The 24,293-nt window shown below is 53.0% G+C and overlaps 1 protein-coding gene across 3 annotated transcripts in view; it reads left to right on the top strand.

Moving 5' to 3' along the window:
• ARHGAP39 (Rho GTPase activating protein 39) overlaps nt 1–24,293 on the top strand; it is a 155,755-nt gene that overhangs the window by 103,802 nt on the left and 27,660 nt on the right. For 2 of the 3 annotated variants that reach the window (XM_075085990.1, XM_075085993.1), the window contains exon 3: nt 9,491–9,571. The exons of the other annotated variant lie outside the window; for it this stretch is intronic. In XM_075085990.1, the coding sequence (XP_074942091.1) occupies nt 9,491–9,571 (81 nt within the window). The remainder of the gene's footprint in view (nt 1–9,490; nt 9,572–24,293) is intronic. 3 annotated transcript variants of the gene reach the window in all.

The following is a 24,293-nucleotide window of genomic DNA, read 5'->3' on the forward strand; positions in this document are numbered from 1 at the left end:
GAGCTAGCTGAGTCAGGGCAAGTGCAGGCTTTTGCAGGGGGTTTTGCTGTGAAAAAAACCTGCATCCCATTTGTGCGGCATAAAGGCAGGCAGCGGTAATGACAAGCTAACAGGGTCATTTGCTTATCTGCAGAGGTCTCTTCGATGCAGATGGGCTGTAGCAATGCCAATTTTCCTTCTGCAGAGAAGGTTAGGCTGGAAGCAGTACAGGCAGCGGTGGGTCAGCTCCTTGAAGCCTGACAAAATTGCTCTCAGAGCTTTGATCTCTTTGATGCAAACCTGATTGCAGCTGAAATCATCAGAGTAAGCGTGCTGTGAAGACAGAAGTGTGGGACTGCTGCCTGTCCTGGGCTTTGGGACTGCTAAAACCAGTGCCCATAATATCTTCTGCACATCCTTACCCACCCAGGACGGACGGTCCCACTCCTTCCCCCCCGGGCAGGGCACTGCTGGCATCAGGGCAGAAATAGAAAAAAGAAAAGTTCTTAATTTTCCAATTTATCTACTGGTAAGGGGTGTGCTCCCACACTCAGGATTTATTCAAGGGGTAGCGTTTCAGGAGCTTGTGCTTATAGTTTTTAAAGTAGTAAAGACAGGGATGCTCGGCGAGCCTTCCTGGGCCAGGTGTGGTCATGTGGGTAATCCTGCACTTTGGTCTGACTCTGCCAGCACCCAGGGAGCTCCAGGAATACATGAGGTCTCCTCGGAGGAGGCAAAGGTGACAGCAAAAGAAAAAAAATCTCCAGCTGAGCCTGCTGGCAGCAGCAGCATTTCCACGTGGTGCCTTGGTGCACGGAGGCTCGGGGAGCAAGCAGATACTCTCCAGGGATGCTCAAGAGGTTCCAGCCACCTGGCTCCGTGGCAAGCAGGCGTGATGCTCTGCTAGGGGAGGATTCGGACTTGCAGCATCAGCAGGACTGTGCTTGGGATATCAGCGGAGCAGCAGGAGGGAGGGAAGGGGTGTGTATTGGCAGATTGAGGCTCAGGGACCCCCAACCCCTCTGAAGCATCCCCCTTCATCCCGCACCATCCCCCAAACACCCACTTAGTCCTGTCAAGCACCAAAGAAGCTGAAACCATCGGCTGGCGATTGCTGCTGGCTCATTCGCTCTGTTCCAGGTGCCAGGATCAAACTCCACATGCCCCTTTTCGGCTGCTCCTCCACCCCTTCGGTGATTTTGGCAGACTCCGAGGATGGGTGGTTTTGGCAACGCGCCCATGTCAGGCGAAAAGCCCCCAAGAGCTGTTTGCAGCCTCAGCTGATGGAGCTGTTGCTACAGAGATCTTGCCAAAAACAGCCTCCAATCAGCTCCCAACGCCAGTCTGATGCCGAGCCCCGCTCGGAGCCCAGGGAGCCGGCGAAACGATAAATACATGTCAGCCTTACCCAAAAAAACCCTGCGTTCAGTCCTGCTGGGGACGGCGATTCACAGCAGTTGTGTCGCTTATTATTTCCCGGAGTCTTTCTTGAATCATGTGTGTTTTGTGCTGCCTGTGCAAATGTGGTGTTTATCCTCCCCTGTGCTATTTCCATCCTTCCCCCTCATCCCACGACGTACCTGGAGGTGTGCTCCAGGCAGAGCCGTCGCTCCGTTTCCTACCATCCTTCCTCCTCCTCGGATACTGCTGCGAGCAGAAGGCTTTGAAGCACCAGCTATAGCTCAGAGGGCAGCACTGACCTGTGCCAAGCTGCGCCCAGGTTCACGTCTGGCCTTACAGAGCCTTGTTTACCCAACACCAAGATTTGGAAGGTGCTTCCCTGCCCTCCAAAAAAAAAAAATTAGTGTTATCCGTCTGCCTGTCCCCTCCACCATGGGGATTGCTGGAAGTGCTGGCATCCAGCAGAGACAGAGACAGGCTGTTCAAGTGTCAGGAGGTCCCCTCAATAGAGGAAAGGTATTTTAACCTCAGAAAAGTGTGCATTTTCATTGAATCATCGAACGGTTTGGGTCAGAAGGGACCTCGGAAGGTCATCTAGTCCAACCCCCCTGCAATGAGCAGGGACATCTTACTACATCAACTACATCAGGTTGCTCAGAGCCTGACCAACCTGACCTTGAACATTTCCAAGGATGAGGTAGACTTTTGGTTCCTGTTTCGCCCCAGCTGCGATGGGATATGCCCAGCTATACCTTGGGTGCACGCTGTGGGATTGGTGATCACTCTTATCCCAGCGGGACAGACATAACCTCTGCTGCTGAAAGACCAAAGTGGTGAGTTTCAAGCCGTTGGGTGTTAATGCTGCTCTCAGCCCACGCTTAGACATGATGAGCTGTTTAAAGATCTTCCTGTTGTGTACTTGGGTGGAAGTGGGATGATCCAGAAGAGCTTTCATGGATGCTCCACTCCCACTCCTTTGCAGCCAAGGTCCCTGGGGTGGTTGGGCAGAGGTGCTATTCATAGAATCACAAAATGGTTTGGGTTGGAAGGGACCGTTAGACGTCATCTAGTCCAACCCCCCTGCAGTGAGCAGGGACATCTTCAGCTAGATCAGGTTGCTCAGAGCCCCGTCCAACCTGTCCTGGAGTGTTGCCAGGGATGGGGCATCGACCACCTCTTGGGGTAACCTGGGACAGTGTTACAACACCCTCATAGTAAAAATTTTTTCCTTATATTCAGTCTAAATCTACCATCCTTTATTTTAAAACCATCACCCCTTGTCCTGTCACACCAGGCCTGGCTAAAGAGGTTGCCCCCATCCTTCCTACAGCCCCCCTTTAAGCACTGAAAGGCGGCAATACGGTCTCCCCGCAGCCTTCTCCTCCCCAGGCTGAACAACCCCAACTCTCTCAGCCTGTCCTCGCAGCAGAGGGGCTCCAGCCCTCGGAGCGTTTTTGTGGCCCCTTCTGGACCCGCTCCAACAGGTCCATGTCCTTTCTCTGCTGAGGACCCCAGAGCAGGACGCAGCACTGGAGGTGGGGTCTCACCAGAGCGGAGCAGAGGGGCAGAACCCCCTCCCTCACCCTGCTGGCCACACTTCTTTTGATGCAGCCCAGGATACAATTGAACTTCTGGGCTGCGAGTGCACATTGTTGGGTCATGGCCAGCTTTTCATCCACCAGTACCCCCAAATCCTTCTCTGCAGGGCTCTCTATTCTGCTCTCAGCCCCTAGCGAGGCTCTTTCCTTCACCCTTTCTCCCTATTATTTTTCCCGTGGGTAGGGTAGATGAGCGAGGGATCAATTTATTTTCCATGCAAACAGCATGGACTAAGGCATCCACATCCCTCCGTCGTGACACATCCACCATGCCCAGCGTCGCTGCGGCTTGTGGCAGGGGACGAGCACGGCTGGGGAGAGCAGCAGTCCCCCCTCTCCTATCCAACTTCCATTTCCTAACCTGCCTTTGTCTTGAATCAGAGTTTCATTTCCCATCAGCAGTAATTATCCCCGCCCACACCATCTCAGCATCCTCTGGCACATCCGGACCGTCTCCGCCGGGGTTTCTGCGCAGACAGAGTCGATGGCGGAGCGAGTCCAGCCCGCTGACTGCCTGTCGAGATGCAGGGAGAGCAACGATTCGGTCTGGAGCCGCTGCCGATGCCCGGAGTCGGCGCGGTGGGAGCCAAGTGGACGATCTCCGCAGGGCTCTGCGGGAGGACGGGGCGGTGGCTGCACAAACCCAGGGGTGGCCGAGCTGGCTGCGCTTGCTTCACCAAGACAAGCTGAATTTCGGGGGGGAGTGGGCAGTCATTAAAAGTCACTCACTGAGATTTCAGCATAAATGAATAGCTGCTGAAAGCAGCAGGCGTGGAGCGTGCTGGAAAGCCAGGCTTAGGCTCGCCAGCTATTTAATATTTAAGCAGCAGCATTGTTAGATTCCTGCCTGACCGGCTTCCCATGGGCAGCGATGTAATGGAGCATTTGTCCCCTGCCCTTTGCCTGCCCCCCCCAAATAAGCTATTTTTTCAAGGTTTTTAAGCCAGAGCTTTATGAATTGTGCTTGACAAAGGTCAGACTAACAAAGCCAGTGGATTAAAACGAATAAATTTTTTATGATGAAGGTGGTGAGACACTGGCCCAGGTTGCCCAGAGAGGTGGGAGATGCCCCATCCCTGGAAACATTCCAGGTCAGGCTGGACGGGGCTCTGAGCAACCTGATCTGGTTGAGGATGTCCCTGCTCCTGGCAGGCATTTGGACTAGTTGACCTTCAAAGGTCCTTTCCAACCCAAGTGATTTGAATATTCTATGATTAAGGTGCTTTCTGCAATACCTGTCTCTATCCAGTGACTTGGGGCTGCTGCTTTTCATGCCTATTAGCTAAATGTTGATGGTGGAGCAGAGCTGACTTGTGTTCTTCTATGCAGTGACCCCGCTGTTGCAGGAACGAAGCAGCAAAAAGATGGGACTTTGCAGACCGTCACAGATCTGACCTGTGCTTGAACGCAGCGCGGGGCGCACACGCGTCAGCTGTAGGATGGCTTTTGCAGCTGGTCTCGCTGGAGTTGGAGGGATGATCCAAAGGTCCTTCGTTACACTGAAAAGGCCAATAGCCTCTTCGGCTCCCGAGAGCATCTGCATGGTGTGCTGTGCCTCTGAACCCGGGCTGCAGGGTTTGTGCCTTCAAGCAGGGCTTTTCCAGGCTCCTCACCTGTAAGAATTTCCCAGGATTAGACTGAAATTAGAATCATAGATTCACAGAATGCCCTCAGTTGGAAGGGACCCACAAGGATCATTGAGTCCAACTCCTGTCCCTGCACAGGGCAAACCCAAATTCACACCATGTCTCTGAGGACGTTGTCCAAGTGCTTCTTGAATATCGCCAGGCTGGTGCCATGATGCCTCCCTGGGGAGCCTGTTCCAGGCCTCCACCACCCTCTGGGGGAAGGGCCTTTCCCTAATGCCCAGCCTAACCCTCCCCTGGCACATCTTCCTGCCATTCCCTCGGGTTCTGAGGGATGAAATTATGAGGAATCAAATTACGGGGCTGAAGCAAGGCCTAAGCAAAGCCTGGGTAGCGATCTGTGCCATTCTTCACGTGCCACGTCTTGCTTTTGGGGCTTTCATGCCATAGCTGATGGCACATCCGAGTCTAGGTCACCAGGAAGACCGTTGTCTGCCGAGACATCGTCCTGGTGGTGCTGCTTGAAGGTCTACAATCTCTAAGGTCTACAACCTTTAAGGTCTTCAAGCTTTAAGAGCTTTAAAGTCTAGAAGCTTTAAGGTCTGCAAGCTTTAAGTCCCCCCCAACTGCTCCTTTCTGAAACCATGTAGGTCTTTGCTTTTGTGACTCTGAACCTGATCGCTGAGATTCTGCGTGGTTTGACAATTTTCCACACTCCTGCAGCAAAGGAGGTATTTTTGCTCAGTTTGGACAGCAGCACTTGCTTCCCCAGAGAGATTTGCTGCCTGTAGTTAAGCTGTTTCCCAAATCTGAGCCAACTCTCCCCAGCTAACCAGCCCCTGGCCTGACAGGGAAACAGGGCAAAAAAGACCAGTTTTATTTATTGGCAAGACCAAGGATTAAATCTTGGCTTGTAGAGATTTAGTAGGAGATGTAGTTTTGTTTCCAGGCAGGGTCTGGTCTGGGCACCACGTGCACCAGCTGCTTCACCTCCCGGCCTCGAGACAAACTAGGACATGCTGTAATGGGTTGGAGATGTGGTTTTGCTCTGGAAAGCTTGTTTTAAATGCCATTTTACCCCCAGAATCTCCCCTTGAAGGTGCAGGGCCCCTACCTGCCTGCTCTGTTCAACACAGGAGGTGTGGAGACGCCTGGTCCATCCTGACCATGGCTCCCAGTAGAGGTGGAGCAGATCTCTGCATCTCAAACATCAGGAACTTCAAGACCCAGAACCAAACGTGGGTCTGCAAAATGTCTTCTTCCAATTATCGAAGATTAAACAAATCATCACAATTGGATGTCTTTGAACTTCATCCCTCAGCGCCTTTGTCCTTCCAACTGGTGAAGCCCGTCACCAGCTCCCTGATTGTCTCCTGCTTGTGGCATGATATTTCTTTCCAACATGAGCCAGACCCCCAGTTTTAGGGGCGCAGGTCAGCTCGCCACCTCTTTCCTCACTCTTGGCAGTCCACATGCTGTGACTTTGTGGCACCTTTTTGTTTAGAACTTGCTAAAATCACCCCAAAAATAACGAGCGGGACCCTAGCGGTGGCAGCAGAGGGGTGAGTTTTCATCTCCTGTAAGATGCAGAAGAGCAGAGGGGGTGTCCCAGGTGTTGCATTGCTGCGTTCATCCTGACCTTGAAGCTCTCAGCTCGTGGTGCTGCAGATGGATGTGATCCTTGCCATCAATCTCGTTTGCAGCTTCACTGCTAAGAGCTGATGCGACGATAACGAAGCCAAGTCTGACTCATCAGTACCTGAATGAGGAGAAATGCCACCCACTCTGTGCCGGCAGCGATTTTACTCCTGATCTGGCTCTGTTGGTGGGATAGATTTGAAGCTCTCCAGCCGATCTCGATCTTACCCCTTTGCCTGGCATTTTTGGACCACGCAGTAGCTCAAAGCATGGCTTGTATGTCAGCAAGACCCTGCTCTGAGATTTTAATCAATTTATCTCAAAAGGAGGGGGTGGCAGCCTAAGAGAACTTGCTTTAAAGATTACGAGGTGTTAATATATGTCAAGTCAGCATGTGTGTTTGAGAGCAAACCCTGTTAAGCTGTTTCATCTCACCAGTCTCATGGGCTGTCCCTGCTCCTGGGTGTGTTTTGGGGCTCCAGTTTCAAATTCATAGTGGGATCGAAAGCGCAGAAGGAGTTGCTTTGAGACAAGGGTTGTATTGTACCATGTGCTGCACAAAATACCGAACTGGGAGCAGAATCTCCCTCCTTAAATATTTCATCCAGGTTTTGAAGCCAGATGTGAATAACCTCCATTCACCTAAGAGTTCACACATCCCTCACCTCCTGCATCCAGCTGGCACGGCCAGAATATTAAAAGCTGCATAACTCTGCGGCCGAACCGATGGCCTTTGCTGTGTTTGGAAGAACCTTTGCGCCCACTGATTGGAAAGCGTCGGAAATTCCAGCGGCTGCGCGTTGGCCGAGGAGCAGCCGACGTCATTACTGGGAATTTACGGTCGGTTCATTTTCTGGTAACTGGCTGGCCAGGTGCTTGCAGTGCCGCTGTGTAGCTCCTCGGATCTCCCTGGCAGGTGAGCATGAGAAGAGAGGGAGATTTTGGGAGCCAGCACCCGGAGGAGACTTCATCCCCCTCCTGCTCCCAGATTCCCATTGCCTATAGCAAGGAAGGTTTGCCCTGAGACATGAGGCGACGTGCTGGGTGCCCTTACTTTCAAGTGTTTTGAAAAATAGGAGGCCAGAAGGAATGGCTGATGATCAGGTGAATTTTTAATTTTTGGAGGGGAGGGGAAGTGAGGTGCACAGCGAGTAGAAAACTTCTGGAATTTGTTGCGGTGAGAAGCTGTGGAAGTGGATATTGCTGCATGTTCAGGAAGGGATTAAACAAATTCAAGACAAGCAGTCCATAAACATCTCTGAAGTGGGTGCCTTGGAGGACGCCTCCCTGCTGTCACCCCTAACGCAGGGTGCTGGGGGACATGAGGGCATGGACCTCAGGAGTCATGAGCTCTCCGTAAGCAGCATCTCTTCCTGCCATGGTTTGAAGCCAAGTACCGGGCTGGAGGCACCATTGCTCTGACCCAGAAGGACGTTTCTTACCTTACAGACCTTTCCAAAAGGCCCACAAAGCAGGGCAAATGGACAGGTTCTGCATAGGGGAGCTAAGGTGGTCCTGAAATATTTGGTTCCTGGGGAAACCTGGACAAAAGGAGAGTCTCCTTTCAGCTCCCACATCACCAGGGTGTTGCTCAGATGACATAGTACTTGAATTCAGGTTCTCCAGGCCATGGTTGGGCAGGGATGCTACCACCAGAAGAGAAACCAGTTTGCCATGAGGGTCTGTCCCTCACTCAGCTTTGATCACAAGAACTTGCCTGAAGTAGACCTTCCTTGAGCTCTTCTCCCAACATCCATTGCCTTCCTCTTCACTAAACGTTAGGTCCTCTTTCAGCAGCAGGGCTCTTTGTTAAGAAGGTTCATGAGCATTAATTCCCTTCCACCCAGGGCTTTACCCCTTGGGGAGGAGATCCTGTAACCATGGACCTGGGTACAGCATCAGGCGTGAGAGCAGATGCTTTTCTCTTGAGAAGAGACTGGGCGTCGAGGAGGAGGAGGTTCTCTCATTCATGTGCACTCGAGAGGAAAAAGGGATTAAGCAATTCAACACAGTCATAATTTCAGGGCTCAGAAGTCTCATTAAAACTAGCTTTGACAGAAGCTTAATTTTATTGCCTCTTGCTTGAATAAAATTTTTGAGGTCTATCCTACTAATAAGATTTGTTTCTTTTCCTTTTTCTTTTTCTGAAACCAACATCTGATGTGGATTTTATTAATGCAAGCATCTTAATGTGTACATTGGGGGGTTTTAATGCTGTTTCTTCGAAAACTGCTCAAAACAAAGTTATTTCTCCAGATGTTTGCTGTTATGTTTCAATGTGGAGCGAATGTCTAATAATTTGCTCGGTGCCATGTGTTTTCTGAACGAGCCTGATTATTTGCACATTCCCACAGCAAAGGACTGTTAAGGCAAAAAAAAACCACCTTTCCTGTGCTCACTGAACAAATATTGGCGAGTACAAACAATACTGGAAAGCGTTGCCCTTAGACAAAGACTGATACCTGGTCGTGTGCCTCGCTGGGAGGTGTTGGAGGGTCTCGGCGTGGATGCTAGGCTGCTGGGCAAGCACGAAGCCAGAGGGAACATGGAGCAAGAGTGGGTTTGCTCCTCTAGGAGAGGCTTTAAGCTGGTGCTAGTCCAAAAAGCAGCATGTAAATGCCATCCTGCACCTCCAGGTGCTTTTTTCCCGTGTTTCTCCAAGTATTTCCCCTGTTTCTTCAAGTGCACTCAGGTAAGATGTCACTTGGAATAGGTTGGTAGCTGTTGATGCTGTGACCTTCTCCATCTTCTGGGATGGATAGGGCTCTGCAGGCTCAGATGTAACCAACTGTAATATGGTAGATAAAAATGTGCCAAAAAGGGCTTTTCTGGGGCTCGCCGCCTCAGCCCATGTTGGCTCTGACCATCTGAGACGAGCGAGGAGCGAGAGCGAAGCTTGAGGCACGAGGAAGGGCTGCACTTGGAAAGGACCATGGGTGGGACAAAGCTATGAGATGTTTAGGATCTGTCCAGGCACGTCGACAGCTGTTCTTCTCAAATAAGCGTAATTTAAGGGAGAATGTGGTGTTTGCAGGTTTTTAAATTAAGCTGGAGACCACAGCTATGGAGGGCTTGGTCATCATCTGCTAAACAACTGATTAATGACTCAAAGCTTGATGCGAGGAGGTGAGAGTAGGTCCCAAGTGGGGAGCCCAGGCTGGTGGGGACTGGGAGCTCATCTCTGTGGATGCATCTTCATTAATCCTAAAGTGAAGGAGGCTTTAAGAAGGGCACGTGCGCGTCGCAGTCACTGTTGGTAACTCCTTGTTCACTATTACTGTATTGCAGTTCGTCGCCTTCCGGAGTGTTTGAGAAAGAATATGACATTTATCGGGATTACAGTGCGGAAGGTCAACTCCTCCACTACAGGTAGCCAAAATTTCCCTCTGGTACTGGGGTTGGGGTCTGCAACGTGGCCTCGGCGGTGAGGTGGGGGTGTGGGACAGCCCGTGTGGGGATGGGGCAGCGAGTTACACTGGTGTTTTCTTTGTGCTCTTCTGATCTTCCTCCTCATCCCCTTCCCTTGTTACGTTTTTGAGCTTTACTACCACCCTTAAATAAACCTTAAGATATATTTTGATGGTTCTTTGGAGCAGGGACCATCCCTTTATACAGTGGTCCTCATTTGAGTAGCTCCTACCCATACCCAGAAACCGGAGCAGGACAGGAGCAGCACCAGGGCTGTCTGGTGGTGGGTCACACCTCAGGGTGAGCTCCTGGTCTGTGGGGTTTCATTAAGCTCCATCATCAGTTTGGGAAGGGGCAGGACTCACCCGGTGCTGCTGGTCCACCCCAACGCCTGCCATCACAGTGGGGTGGTGGCTTGAACATCTCCTCACACTGGAAACAGTTTCTAGGCCCTTTTCTAGGATTTTTACATCAAATGTAAGCAGGTTTGTGTGGGTATGGATTTAATCCGTTGCCAGTTGATTCAGTGCGCTGCCTCCGTAGAGCCCTGAAGGTGGGAAAGCCTCCTGAGAAACAAAGCCATCTCTTCCAGCCTGTGGGTCCAACTGCTTTTCAGAGTCTGTTGGTAAGACAGATACGAGCTTTCTCTTGCTCGGATCAGGATTTTAGGTGCTAAAGCAAATGACCACCTCCAGCTTTCATGGATTTATGTTGCTAGAAAATAATACAGTGTGATGTTTGTCCTCGTTACAGCTCAAAATGCCCCTCTTAGAGTTTGCACAAGTGGTTCAGGTGTACAAACACTGTAACTTCTCACTAGTACTAATGTGGACTAGTGCCCTGGACGTGGGCAAGAATCACCAGAATTGATGGTGTCTGAGTAGACGATCAGAGGTGGGGAACAATGGTGTGCTGAGCTCCCGGAGCATGCCCCAGCACCTGCATCGCTGCTTTCAAAACAAGCTTTTTGCCTTCAAAACCCAAGCAGGGATGGATTTAGGGGAGGCTGAGAAATTGCTCTTGATCCAGCCCAGGTGGCTCCTTGGCCACCCTTTCTCAGTGGCCAAAGGAGGCATCTTGGCTGACCCACCTCGTCCTGCCCCAGAGCGTTTGGGAGATGTCCCTCTTGGTCACCACCTGCCAGGATGGAGGTGATGGTGAGGCTCTGCAGACCCTGACCGCATCCCAGCCTGCCTCAGGGAGGGTTTTTGATACCTACTGGCATCATCCAGATCAAATTGGGTGGGAACAGGGAGGATAAAGACCTGCACTGGATGCTTTTACTAATATAGCCCTGCAAACAAGTGGTGGCCTGAAACATTTCTCCATAACACCATGTTCATCCAAATTCCTACCTTTAAGACAGCAGGTCTATAGACTACAGTCAAATTTGGGGGGTTTTGGAGTTGACGCCTGCCTGGTTGCTCTGGGCTTTGACAAATACCCCCAGTTTCTGTGCTTTTGTTGGAGATGCAGGTGAGTTGAAGGGCCTGTAGCTCTTGCTTTGCTTTCCATGCCGGCAGCAGAGACCGGGAGGGCCCGATGCTCTCCGTTCCCTTCCCCAGCACGATGCTCTCCGTTCCCTTCCCCGCTGCTCCGTGACGCCGCGGGCTGGCCAGCCAGTCCACATCAGCGTTGTTTGCAGCAATCTCCATCCTGGTTCAAGACACACGCGAGCGGAAAAACACCCAACGGCATTGGCCGTGTGCCATCCTGCCTGCCCTGTAATTCACCGCTTCTGCAGTGACCTCCCAGGGGTGTCAGAATTAATTGCCACTTAAGCAAGAGAGGGTAAAAACAAGCTTTCTAGGAGGGGAAACAAATAAGGCGAATGCTCTCTGGTGTTTATCCTCACCAGCAGAATAATCTCCGGGAGCACCGGGTGGGCTCAGAGAAACGTGTTTTACTCCGAGGCATCCCTTCCACGTGCTGGGTGGATGCAATTCCCTGTCTGTAGGCAGGAGAAGCAAGGAAGAGTGGAAGGGAGTGATTTGGCAGGCTTGGATCCACTGTTTGGTTTGGAAATGGGGTTTGCAGGTGCCTCCTCTGCTCTGCTGTTAGGCATCGAGCGTGCTGTGGTCAGAGTTGGCAGCGGGAGCTGAGCCTGCATCCAGGAGAGAGATGGAGTGGTGACGGGGACACAGAGCAGTGACGGGGACACGGAGCGGTGTTGGGGACACACCACTCTCTGTCCTGAGCAGTTTTTTCCTGCAAACGGGGTTAGTGATTTGGCACTGATCGGTCCTGACCCACCGCCAGCTGGGCGGCGGTGCTGGATACAAGCTGCAGAGGCGAGGGACGATGCGGGTTTTGGGGACAATGGTCCCCACCCGCCAGCTGGCCGATGCCCGTGGCCGCCCAAGCAATTAAAAGATTAAATTTCACTGTGGTTAGCACACATGACCTGTTTGCATCAGCATGTGCTTCGCTCCAGGAGGTGCCTCCATCTTCCCAGCCCCAACTTCACCGCCTGTAAAAACCCATGCACAGCCCTTGTCGCCCTCCCCCCAGTCAGCTCCAGCCAGGAAGCTAATTAGCAGCTTTGCTTAATTAGCTGAGAGTGGACTTCCTTCTGGAAGAATGGGTCTGAAGTGCCCTCTGTCTGGAGGCTGCCGAGCGAGATGGAGAGAGGAGCCGACACAGCCTCGGGTGTTTTTTTTTTTTATTAACCATGTGAGTGCCACATGCACGCTGCTCTGGCACTTGTTAAAGCTGAAATCAAAGCTCACCAGACCTACCTCATCACGGCAGGGATGATCTCATATTAACGAGGTTAATTTTTAAGGAGAAGGGGGCATGGCACGTTCTGAAAATTACCCTGCATAAAGGCATCTTGGTTTCAGCTTCTCCAAAGCTTAGCTGGCAGCTCCTCCTTGGATGGACCATGGTTGGGCAGATCCCAGAGGGTGCAAAGGGCATTGCTTGGGCAGGGGGATGGTGGTGGCCAGCACCCATGGCACGGCAGAGCCCATCTGGAAGCCCAGCGTTGGCATCTGCCTCTGGATGGCTCAGAGGATGCATGCGTGGTCCTTCGTGGGAATGGGAAGACCCTTGATGTACACCTGTCTGAAGCTGCCAAGACCTGGGTGGGGGGACTGCGGTCCAGACACCCCTTTCTGATGCTCGGGGACAAGTTTTTGGGAAAGGCTGGTGTTCCAGCACCCTTGGCCAGGTTGCAAAGGGATGGGGAAATCTCTCATCTTCCCCTCTGCTTCCCACGGGCTCATGCCAGTGCTGAGGTGGCGATTGCGAAATGGGCTGGCACCCAACCAGAGCTTTAAAGACTCCATCGTGGTGTGGGCTGAGCCCTCGAGCACTTCCACCAGAGCAACTCTTTCCCAGCTCCTCCAGATCCAGCCCTGGGATCCAGCCACTTCCAAACGCCATTCATGAAACGATGCTGGAGGCTTCATAGTCAGGTGAGAGATCAGGTCTCCAGCCCAGCAGCCTTCTCAGGTCCTTCCAACCATCTCCTCCTCACCAAGCCTTGCGTTAGTCCAACTGGTTTTTCTGAAAGCCATGGTAAGTGCGTGTTGCCTCCTTTGAAGGCCAAGGTCAGAGGTGGGCAGACAGCCCCGGTGTCGGAGGGACAGAGGATTGAGTTACACAACGCGTCTGTAGGTCTCTGGTGGCTGAGGAAGCTTGGCGAGACCTAGGCTGTAGCTTGCTCCCTTCTGGGCATGTGTCCACTCCCTTCCATCACCTCCTCCCCTCTGGCTGGGAAGGGAGACGCTGGAGGACTTACAGATGTTTGGGCAAAGTGTGGGAGCACGGTGGCTTGTGAGGGGACAGCTGTCCTTGCGTGAAGGCTGGCTACAGGCAGATGGAGAAGCAAGAAGCTGGCTGATGGGGGAGAGGTCTGTGGGGATCAGCTGGGAGACCACCCTCATCCACGCATCATCATCCCCAAGTGCAGTTTTGGGGTTCGGCTGCCTGGGTCACCCCAGGACCTGCGGCAGCAACTGCAGGAGCAAGCAGGGATCTTTTTGGCTTCCTTGACAGCGCTGGCTCGGTGCTCCCAGCCAACAATTGCTATGAGAGACTTTCTAATATAATGAAGATTAGTGGGTGTCATTAGAAGGATGACGTCTTGCTCTGTCTGTCTAGAAGGCATCTGTAGGAAAGCCCTTGCATCCAAATCCCATCGAGACAGGCAATTACGATAACTGTTCTTAACCCTTTCCTCTTTATTCCTTCTGGTTTGTGGTTCCTGGAGCTCAGTTGCTTATGTCCTCGTTTTCCCTACCACAGTCCTTTTGAGAGGGTTGAACTCTTTGCTAATCCATGCAGTTGTTTTTATCAAGAAGTCTGTTTCCTAGGCGGGACAAATCCCAGGTCTCTGTTGTTGTCCCTGCCTTGGCCAGTCAATGGGTGGAGGGCCCAAGGCTGCTCGAGCTGGTCTTCAGATCAGAGACCTTCAACTCTCCCCTCTGAATTTGTCTCCCCTCCCAGCACAAAGCTGGCCTGCTCCTGTGACCCTCTTTATTCCATACTGCTGATCGGGTGGATGTCGTGTACCACGTGCAGGTGGTCAGGCTTTTGTGGCCACCAGGTAGACAGTGGGACTTCATAGTTGAGGGAAACACAGCGTGCCAGACATGGAGCACAGCAGCAAAGCATTAATAACCCCCTTCTCCCCTTCTGCTCCTTGGGAAACATGAGATTCGTTACGTGGTGACTTTCCAAGAACAGAAGAACCAGATCCAAAAGTGTGCCCCGGTCCCTGCGGTAGGTTCCTCTGCTCTGGGAGAAGTTGAGAAATCTGTTCACTTGAGTATGCACACCGACCAGCTCTTAGGGACACTTCCACTTTGGCCTGGCTGCTCTGTTTGATCTGTAACTCTTAGGTCAGATGTGGAAGCAGAGGTGATCAGTTGACTGTTCTCCAGCAGTGGACAGGTAGGATGTCCAACCCATGAGCAGGGACAAGCAGATCCTGTTTCTGCTGTGAGCATGTTGGGAGAGCGGGACAGCCACTGCATCATCTACATGGGATCCTTGTAATGTTCTTGATGTCGTCTTCCTCAGTTTGTCCTGGACCTCCCCAGCCACGAGAGTTTAAAGAGGTCTTTGATCTTCTCATGGTTTTCAACATCTCATGGTCAGCAGCTGGACAGGAGTGGGGTTCCCCAGGGCTCAGTGTTGGGGCCAGGCTTGTTTAATATCTTTATCAATGGTCTGGATGAGGGGATCGAGGACACCCTCAGGGAGTTGCAGACGACACCAACCTGGGCGGGAGTGTTGATCTGCTGGAGGGCAGGAAGGCTCTGCAGAGGGACCTGGACAGGCTGGATCAATGGGCTGAGGCCAGTTGTGTGAGGTTTAACAAGGCCAAGTGCCGGGTCCTGCCCTTGGGTCACACCAACCCCAGGCAACGCTCCAGGCCTGGGGCAGAGGGGCTGGGAAGTGCCCGGCGGAGAAGGCCCTGGGGGTGCTGGCTGACAGCCGGCTGGGCATGAGCCAGCAGTGCCCAGGTGGCCAAGGAGGCCACCAGCCCCCGGGCTTGTGTCAGCACTGGTGTGGCCAGCAGGAGCCGGGCAGGGATTGGGCCCCTGTGCTCGGCACTGGGGAGGCCCCACCTCGAATGCTGGGCTCAGGTTTGGGCCCCTCGGGACAAGGGGGACCTTGAGGGGCTGGAGCGTGTCCAGAGAAGGGCAGCGGGGCTGGGGCAGGGTCTGGAGCACAAGTGTGCTGGGGGGCGGCTGAGGGGGCTGGGGGGGTTTAGCCTGGAGAAGAGGGGGCTGAGGGGAGCCCTTCTCGCTCTCTGCAGCTGCCTGAGAGGGGCTGGAGTGAGGTGGGGATTGGTCCCTGCTCCCAAGTCACCAGTGACAGGTGAGAGGAACCGGCCTCAAGCTGCGTCAGGGGAGGTTTAGGTGGGATATTAGGAAAAAATGTCTCCCCTGCCAGAGCGGTCAGGCCTTGGCACAGGCTGCCCAGAGAGGTGGGGGAGTCACCATCCCTGGGGGGGCTCAAAACACATGTAGACCTGGCACTTGGGTACATGGTTTGGGAGGCCAGGGGGTGTTGGGTTGGCAGTTGGACTTGATGGTCTTAGAGGTCTTTTCCAACCTTAATGGTTCTATGGTTCTAACAGGAGTCACTTCATATCTGACTGTCTAGCAAACAAGTATGGAAGCGAGGAGAGAATTGGGCTTGGCTTCCAAAAGACCTGGCACTGTCTCCATGATAGCTCTACAGAGCCTCGTGTGGCCCGCCAGGCATCTGAGGTGTAGGAGCTGTTTGTTTGGCTGTCTGCTGGGCAACCTCTGTTTTGAGACAGAGCTGCAGTTTGCCGTCTTTCTACGGTTCTCTTCACCTCTTGGGTCTTACACGGTTGCGTGCTCCAGGTGTTGCTAGATTCATTCTCTAACCATGGGAGTGTTCAGTGTCCAACTCTTGCACTGACCGTGTTCATCCCTTCACTGTCTGGGCACGGACTATCCGGTTGTTGGTGCCGTAGTGCCTTCACATGGATGCAGGGAACGGGGTTAATTTGTACTGTTGGCAAAAAGGAGTGTGAAGCCAGGTACCAAATTCAGGAGGAGACTTGTAGAAGCTTGGACGAAGCCCGGGGCAGAGGTGAGGAGCCACCACATCAGACTTTGAACATGCCTCTTGCCAACTGGCTGCGTGCTGGGTACATGGGAACAAATACAGCCATGACACCAGGGAGGAGAAAGTCTCCAACCTCTTCTGGTTGCAACCTCTGAATTCAGCTGAGCTTCCCAAGGAAGCCCATACCCTGGAGCCATCACGGGGGCAGAAACTCAGCATCTCTGGGCTGAAGCTTCTTTTGCTGCCAGTGTCAATTTTAGCCAAGGCGGCTGCGAGGCCACATTCCTCTTCCAACGATGACAAAGCTGCATCTCAAGTGTGCCCACAGACATTTGCTGGCCGAGAAGACACCTGCCCAGCAGAAGTGGGGCAGTGGCCGTCCCAGCTGTCCCGCGCGGGGACACGTGCTGCTGCCAGCTGCTCCATTTATCCGCCGCCTCGTTCTGCTCAGGCTTCGTCGTTTACAACTGTGAGTTAAGACCGTGGCTTCAGGCATCTCTGTAAATAAACATGCCCGTTCCTGATATTTAAGGGTAAATCTGTTGCCTGGTTTCTTCAGAAGTAAAGAGGAGGCGCAGACCTAATAACCGTGATTCCTTGGAGAGCCATGAGATTAAAATCCTGTATTTTGGAGCAAAATTGAAGAGTGGCTTGGAGGGTTTGTCACTGTTCTCAAATGTACCGCTGTGGTGTAACCTCCTGGGCTGGGACTTCTGCCCCAAGTCCTCTAAGCCTCCATAGGGCAAAGGAGAGACAACCCCAGTCTCTCCTCTCCAGAAGGAAACAGCTGGTGTTTCCTTCTCAAATACGACTTTGAGCCCAGACCATGGAGCTGGGAACAGTTTCCTCCATGCTTTTTGCCACAGCCTTGTACTTTTTCGGTGCTCAGCTAAACACTGAACTGTAGTCTTGCTTTGAAAAGTGAACCACCATCCTCATCTTCATCATGAGCAGGGTGACTTATCTCAAACGTGCGTGTGTAGTACCCAAGAGATGGACCTGTTGTATTCCTGTGAGCCAAGAGCAACCCTTCCTGCTGGAGGGCTTCCAGCAAACAGCCGAGCTTCAGCTTCCAGGACCTGTTCTTCAAAGCCAAGGTGCTGCTGCTGGCAGTATCTGGTGGCTCGCACATGATCCACAGCAGCAGATCCAGCATGGGTCCACGGCCAAAAGCTCTCCTCTAAGAGGAGGAGCTGCTCAGTCAGCCTTGCCACAGCCGTGGTAGCGGTCAGCAGCTTCACAGTCACCCATCTCCTGCGATGGGCGGAGGTGAGCCCATGGAAGAAGGAATGGTCTGGCACGTCACCCCAACACCCAGTGTCCACGCTTGGAGATTGGTCTTGTAGTCTTTGGTAGGTGTCTGATCACATCCCAGAGCCTGGCCAAAGACACAGGAGAGGTCTTCTGGTGGGGAAGAGCTGGGGGAGGTGGCACCAGGCTGCAGGCTGAGCCCGGGGGTGTTCATAGCAGGGATGAATGATTCAGGTTGGAAATACCAAGAGGATTGAAGGGCGTCAGCCAACGGGGACGGCTGCGCTCCAGGGCTGCTCGGAATAGGCAAGAGCTAAAGATCACCATTGTAGGAACTTGTTATGCTTACGGAGACAAAGAAAGCAGATCCCCTATTGATCTGCTATTTAAGGAAATGTCACTTCTGGTCTCTTTGTATTTTGCAGCTAATTCCTCTTAATGATAAAGGCTTCTCTGTGTTCTCTTCTCCACGTTCCCTCCTCCCTCTCACAAAAAAAAAGAAAAAAAGAAAAATCTCGTCTTGTTTCAGTGACATTTGGGTTTCAAGAAAACAGGCTATTTTGGGTGATTGGTTTAATCATACATCTGAGATGGGGAGAGCAGCCCTGATTGCCTCCCAGGGATCTGCCGTTCGGCTCCCCGCAGGCGTCCGTGCCCTCCGTGCGTGGCGCCTGGTGTGCTGTGCCTGCCTCAGCTGCCAGGATGGGTTGTGTTGTGGCTCTGCTAGCTTGGCCGAGCCTGATCTTGTGCTCGCTCCTGGTCGGTTCCTAATGAGACCAATGCTGGGGGGGCTTGATAGAGACCCCCCCGGCCACCATGGCTTGTCCCCGTGTAGCGTGAGGTCTTGCTGATCTCAAGCAAGAGGGCAAGGTGGGTGCTATGGCCAGGTGTGGCAGGTAACCAAAGCTAACGCAGACCTTCAATAAGGTCAACCTGGCCTTCAGCAATGAGCTACCAGCCCACGGCTCGCCAGGGACAGCCACCCGAGCTCGTTTCAGCATTCGCTTATCAGCTACAGCCCACAAAATCCCTTTGCTATGGATTCTTGGCCTGCAACGTAGGGTCTGCAGGGTGGACTGCAGAGCTGTCCGCTACACTGTGCTCCGCTCAATGTGATGTTCCGAAACTGCTGCTGTTTCACCAGAAAACAGGAGCTTTCATCGTCTCGGTGGTGTCTCAGAGCCCTGCTTTCCCCCTTGCTGCTGCAAAAACAGTGGCTGAAAAATTCTGTTCTATTGAATGGAGTGGGGGGGCCGGGAAGGCTCATTATCTCCCTCTTGTCTTGATTCAGCTTCCGCTGCTGCTAATTAGAGCGGATGCCATGGGAGCAGCTTTTCTGAGAGAGGAGGAGTTAGCAGCGCTCGGGCAGCGAACGTGGGAGATGCTTCATGTAGAGATTTGGTGTTGTGGTTCTGAAGCTAAAAGCGGTCTGATAGCGCCGTCCAGAGTCAAGGGATTGGACAATTCCTGAATGTTGCGGCCTTCTCCTTTCATTTAAAAAAAAAAAAATACAAATTAAAGAACCCAATATTTTGACAGGGTGGCTTTTCCTTGCCTTGGTCACAGGTATCAACCCGTCAGAAATATTTTAGTTGGAGAATGAAATGGTCGTGTGTGGAGGAGCCTTGTGACCTTAGACACCCTTCAAACCAAGCTTTGCGATCAACAGAGATAGGCTGAAGGTTGGGCTTCAGCCTTCCCATCACTCTGAATTTCCCCCAACAAGACCAAGCCTGATATTCGGCTTCCAGGACCCCCCATGGCTCGTGTTGCATCCATCAGATGGTCCTCATCATCCCACTGCTGGTATTTAGCAGGAGACAGAAAGAAGAGGGCAGCTGTGATGCCCTCCGGTTGGTGGTAATGCTGCACCTTCTCCATGGCTCCTCCACGGATGGGTGATCCTGTCCAGGGCAAAGACCAAGTCCAGACTCAACCTGGGAAGAGGTTGGCAGGTCATGGAGCTGGTCCTCTGCCCTGAAGCTCCGTCAGGAGCTATCAGCCCCCGCCACGTTGTCCCACCGGGAGTGGTGGGTGACATCTGGTGTCCATGAATACAGGCAGCGAGATCAGTCCGTCTCCTCCTGATCCCGACAAGCGTAAAACCTGTTCACATTGCAGTTCCTCTTGGTCTTTCCCGTCGGAGAGATGTGTCAGCTCATCCCAACCAAGCTAAAGGAGGATGAGAGGGAGACCCGCAGGCTCAGTAAGTGAAGGCAAGGAGGAGAGAAAGGAGAACCTCAAAGGATGAGAAACACGTGTCAAAACACAAGCCCAAGGGTGCTCCCTGCTGTGCCAGGCTGGTTTTACACCGGCTTTTGGTACTGGCTGCAGCCTAACCAGGCGAGCTCAGCCTAAGCCATGGCTCAGCTCTGTCCTGCCCCATCCAGACCATTGCTGGGACATGGCCCAGTCTGGATTTGCCCACAGAAACCTTCCTTTCACCAGGGTTGAACAAGTTCAGCATCACCCAGGTCCATGCAGGGGATGGGGAACCTAAGCCCCACGCTCACATTCTCCCCAAATAACCATTTTATTGCCCAAACGATGCAGATTTCATCACGCTCACGCCGGTTTCTGTAGGAATTGGGTTTGACTGTATCTGCAGGTTCATTAAAAAATGAAGTCCAAGGAGGGTGTGAGATTTCCAGGCGTGTAAATAAACATGGGAACATAGACTGCAAGTGAGGAGGAAGAGTCGGAGAGACCACGGTGGGGTTGTGGGCCCCCCTGCAGAGACCCCTAATCTCATAAAAGCTGTAGGCAATGAGTGCTTGAGCAGGAATATAAAATTTCAGGTACAATCTAAGCTCTGGGGTATTTATATATGTTGCAAGCGTGTAATTCTGCATGCACAAATCTCTGGGAACAGCAATACTTGCAGAGCTAGAATAATGAAGTCTTAGGGATGGGGGATTTTATCCTGTCTTCGATATTCCCTAAGTTAGCTATAAATTAGTAAAAAGTTGAGTTTTCTGGTGGCTTTTGCACGATTATAGAGCTGGACAGCTGTTCTAAAGACAGTTTCCTAGCTGGAAAATTTAGGAGGGATCATCGGAGGCTTCGGTTTGAAGCCCAGACGTCTTCTAGGCTTGCCGCGGAGAGCCGGCAGGCTCTTCCCAGCCGCCCACCTTTGCCCGCGTTTGCAGGAGGGTATTTGTGTTGCCAGAGCGGCGGCGGGCAGCGTGCCAGGTTCAGGGGGAGGTTTTCTGCCGTCGGCTCATCGCTGACCCCGGGCTTCACAGCAGGATGCAATCGGCGCGGCGGCCGCCCATTCCCGGCTGCGCCGGCAGCACCCAGCTGGGAGGAGAGGGGGGCTGCGCTGCATCCTTCATCCCCATCCCCGGGGAATTGCAGTCGGTCTGGTTTAGCCCCGAACAGGGGGATCTTAAAGGCGTTAAGCTCGGGAGGGTGGTGAAAAGTCGCGGGGAGGAGATGCACCCGGCTCCCGCGGCCGGGGGAGGAAGGTGAGGAAGAGCAAGGGCACGGGGATGGTGGGGACAGCTTGGGGACGGCACCTGGACACGGTGGCGCGGCGGGGCAGTGGCAGGGTGCCCCAGGATCCCGTGCTTTTCCGGTGGATGCGAGCCCTGAGGCGTTCACAGGACACTGGAAACCAATATATTTGGATTAATCATTCAAATGAAGGGCTTTTTCCCCTCCCTGAGACGGGAAAATCCATTTAATCCTGGCGCTAAATTATACTCTTCATCTGCAAAGTCTAAATAACACCGGGACAAGCAAACATATCTTGAAAAAAGGTGTGCGTTTAGGTCGGTTTTGTGAATATTCTTGCTTTTAAATCTCCTTCAGAAAAGCATTGCTGTATCATTCCTTTAAAAGCCAGCGCAACGCTGTTAAAATAATTGCACTTAAGCCCAGCTGTGATTTATTCACTAGTCCTGCGTTGATTAATGTAGTTGCCAATCAATTGCATGAAAGGCATCACGGTAGAAATCATGAATATAAAAAAATAATTTTGGTTTTCGTGACTTTTTAAGGTAAATAGAGCTGTGGATGGTCCTAATTATTGCCGGCATCAAAATAATTGTATTTAAGTGGGGTGGTGTCTACCTGCCTGCAGCAGAGACACGGTGCGGGGTGAGGATTGCTTGTGCCTCTCCAGCAAAAGCAACTGGAAGCAAAAGCAATTCCTGGGCGAGGGAGCCAGGGCGTGTGCAAGGAGCGTGCACGCTGCTCGCAGAGCCTGCACGGAGCGCGCGGAGCCCAGCAGCCGGGCGCCGGGGAATTCTCACCTCTGCGGTTACCTCTCCAAAGGCTGGAGGATTGGGGCTGGGGGCAGGTTGTTTGAGCAGCAGGGAGATTTAAAAGCGTAAGTCGCTTGAACGCTTTGGAAAAATTCTCCCCTAAATAAATGAAATGTTTCAGTCCGTGGAAATTATGCCAATTTGCAAAGAAATTGATTTTGCTGATAGGAGATTAGAGGGATTTGGGAAGTAGCTTGTCATGGAAATGTAGGCAGAGCCGTAAGTAAAATCTTGCCTCTCCTGCAAGGAGAAAATAGCAAAGAGAACCCGGTGCCAGAGATAACAGAAATACTTTGAATTTCTGGAGGAGCTCCTCTGCCAGGAGGGCGGCAAGCCGCGGCGGGGTTCGCTCTCCTCTCTAGCAACATCGCTTTTCACTTACAGGAGTAACTGAGCTGCTCGTGGGCACAGTAGCTGCAGCAGTTTAGCCACAAAAAGGCTTTTCACAATATTCCTTTTGCGGGTGGAAAATTCAATTTAGTCTGTAGCAATGCTTTCTAGTGTTTAGCAATAATCCAGGGCAGTACGACGGAGCTTTCAGGTTTATTGGTTGCTGTTACTTAATATTTTGATTGAAAGCTCTGCCTTGGCTAGATGATTTGACGGGCAGGGCTGCTTTGCAGGGATTTTTATTCATATCTGCTGTTGCCAGGTGCAGGCTGCTGTCTGAAATATTAATGCAAGCTGCAAATCGAGGAATTAAGAGTTGCTTTCTCTGGGTTTGAGTTAAAACACCTGGCCTTAGGATGGATTCCTGTCTGTCTGGGGACAGTGTAAGGGCTGAAGCATGGGGCTGTGCAGTGCATCACTTGGTGCTCATCTCTTACTGCTTTGTGGTACCCGGGGTTTTAGCTTGGAGGTTGGAAGCAGTGGAAAAGGGCATCAGACCAGGCATCTTCCTTATGGAGCTGCTCTTGATTCGCAGCTCTCCCTCCTTCTCCCCAGCACTCCTCTGCTGCCAGGTCTGCAGGCAGGGATGCACCCACGGGTGACGGTGGCAGGACAGGGTGCAAGTAGAGGAGTCATTGGAAAACATAACAGCGTGGCTGCAAAACCTCTGGCACCTACGGGACATGGTTTATTGGTGGACTTGGCAGTGTTGGGTTAACAGTTGTACTCCATGATCTTAAAGGTCTTTTCCAACCTAAATGATTCTATGATTCTATGCGGATGAGATGCCTGTGGATGCGGATGCAGGCTCCACACACAGAATCCCAGACTGGTGGGGGCTGGGAGGGACCCCTGGAGCTCACCCCGTCCCACCCCTGCTGGAGCAGGCACCCCCAGAGCAGGGGCACAGGGCCGCGTCCAGGCGGGGGGTGAATGTCTCCAGGGAAGGGACCCCACAGCCCCTCTGGGCAGCCTGTGCCCCTGCTCTGGCACCCGCACAGGGAAGGGGTTTGGCCTCATGTTCAGGTGGAACTTCCCGTGTTCCAGCTTGTGCCCGTTGCCCCTTGGCCTGGCGTTGGGCACCGCTGAAAAGAGCCCGGCCCCATCCTCCTGACACCCACCCTTCAGATATTTATAGGCATTGATGAGATCCCCCCTCAGCCTTCTCTTCTCCAGGCTGAACAAGCCCAGGTCTCTCAGCCTTTCCTCACAAGGGAGATGCTCCAGCCCCTGATCCCCTTGGCAGCTCTGCGCTGGCCTTGCTCCAGCAGTTCCCTGCCCTTCTTGCACTGGGGGGCCCAGACCTGGATGCAGCCCCCCCAGATGTGGCCTCACTGGGGCAGAGCAGAGGGGGAGGAGAACCTCCCTCGCCCTGCTGGCCACACGCCTTTCCATGCCCCCCAGGGCACCGCTGGCCCCCTTGGCCCCAAGGGCCCGGTGCAGGCTCAGGGTCACCCCGCTGCCCCCCAGCACCCCCAGGGCCTCTCAGCAGAGCCGCTCTCCAGCAGGTCCCCCCCAGCCTGTGCTGGTGAGGGGGGCTGTTCCTCCCCAGGGGCAGGACCTGGCACTTGCTCTCACCGAATTTCATGAGGTTGCCCTCGGCCCAGCTCTCCAGCCTGTCCAGGTCCGTTGATCACGGGGAAGGAAAAGCTCTGCCACCCCTGTTGCACCACCCTGCCGGCTCCCAGCGAGGTGTCGCTGCCTGCAAGGCAGGGCTAACCCGAACCGTGCTGCAGTCGGTGCCTTGCACCACGCTTTGCGGTGTTGCCGCATCCCTGAGCGTGGCTGGGACGCTGCTCCGCCTGCCACGTGGGTCCCGCGGTCACACAGACCATAGATGTCACCCAGACCACAGGTGGGACGCAGATGGCATTGGGGGAGCACCACACTTCAGGGTGTTGGGGGAGACGTCCCTCCATCTTCCCCTGGTTTTGTCTCCTTACTCAGGTGCTGGCATCCCCTCCTTTTAGCTGAAGAGGCAGAGGAACACCAGCAGATTGAGCTCACATAGCTTTGGAGATGTCTTGCCCTTTTGCAAATAACTTTGCCGATGTGGGACAACGGCCGCTCACCCCCATCATCCTTCGTGGCCCCACCAGTGTCACCGAGGTGCATGTGGGGGGCATTGGGGCCACTTTTTGTGTGTCCCGTTCTTTCTAACCGTAGCAATGCCAGAGTCGCCTGCAGGAGCAAGAGGAGATGGGGCTTGATGACACCAA

The sequence above is a fragment of the Phalacrocorax aristotelis genome, chromosome 2 (assembly GCF_949628215.1).
Source record: "Phalacrocorax aristotelis chromosome 2, bGulAri2.1, whole genome shotgun sequence".
NCBI classification, from domain to species: domain Eukaryota; kingdom Metazoa; phylum Chordata; class Aves; order Suliformes; family Phalacrocoracidae; genus Phalacrocorax; species Phalacrocorax aristotelis.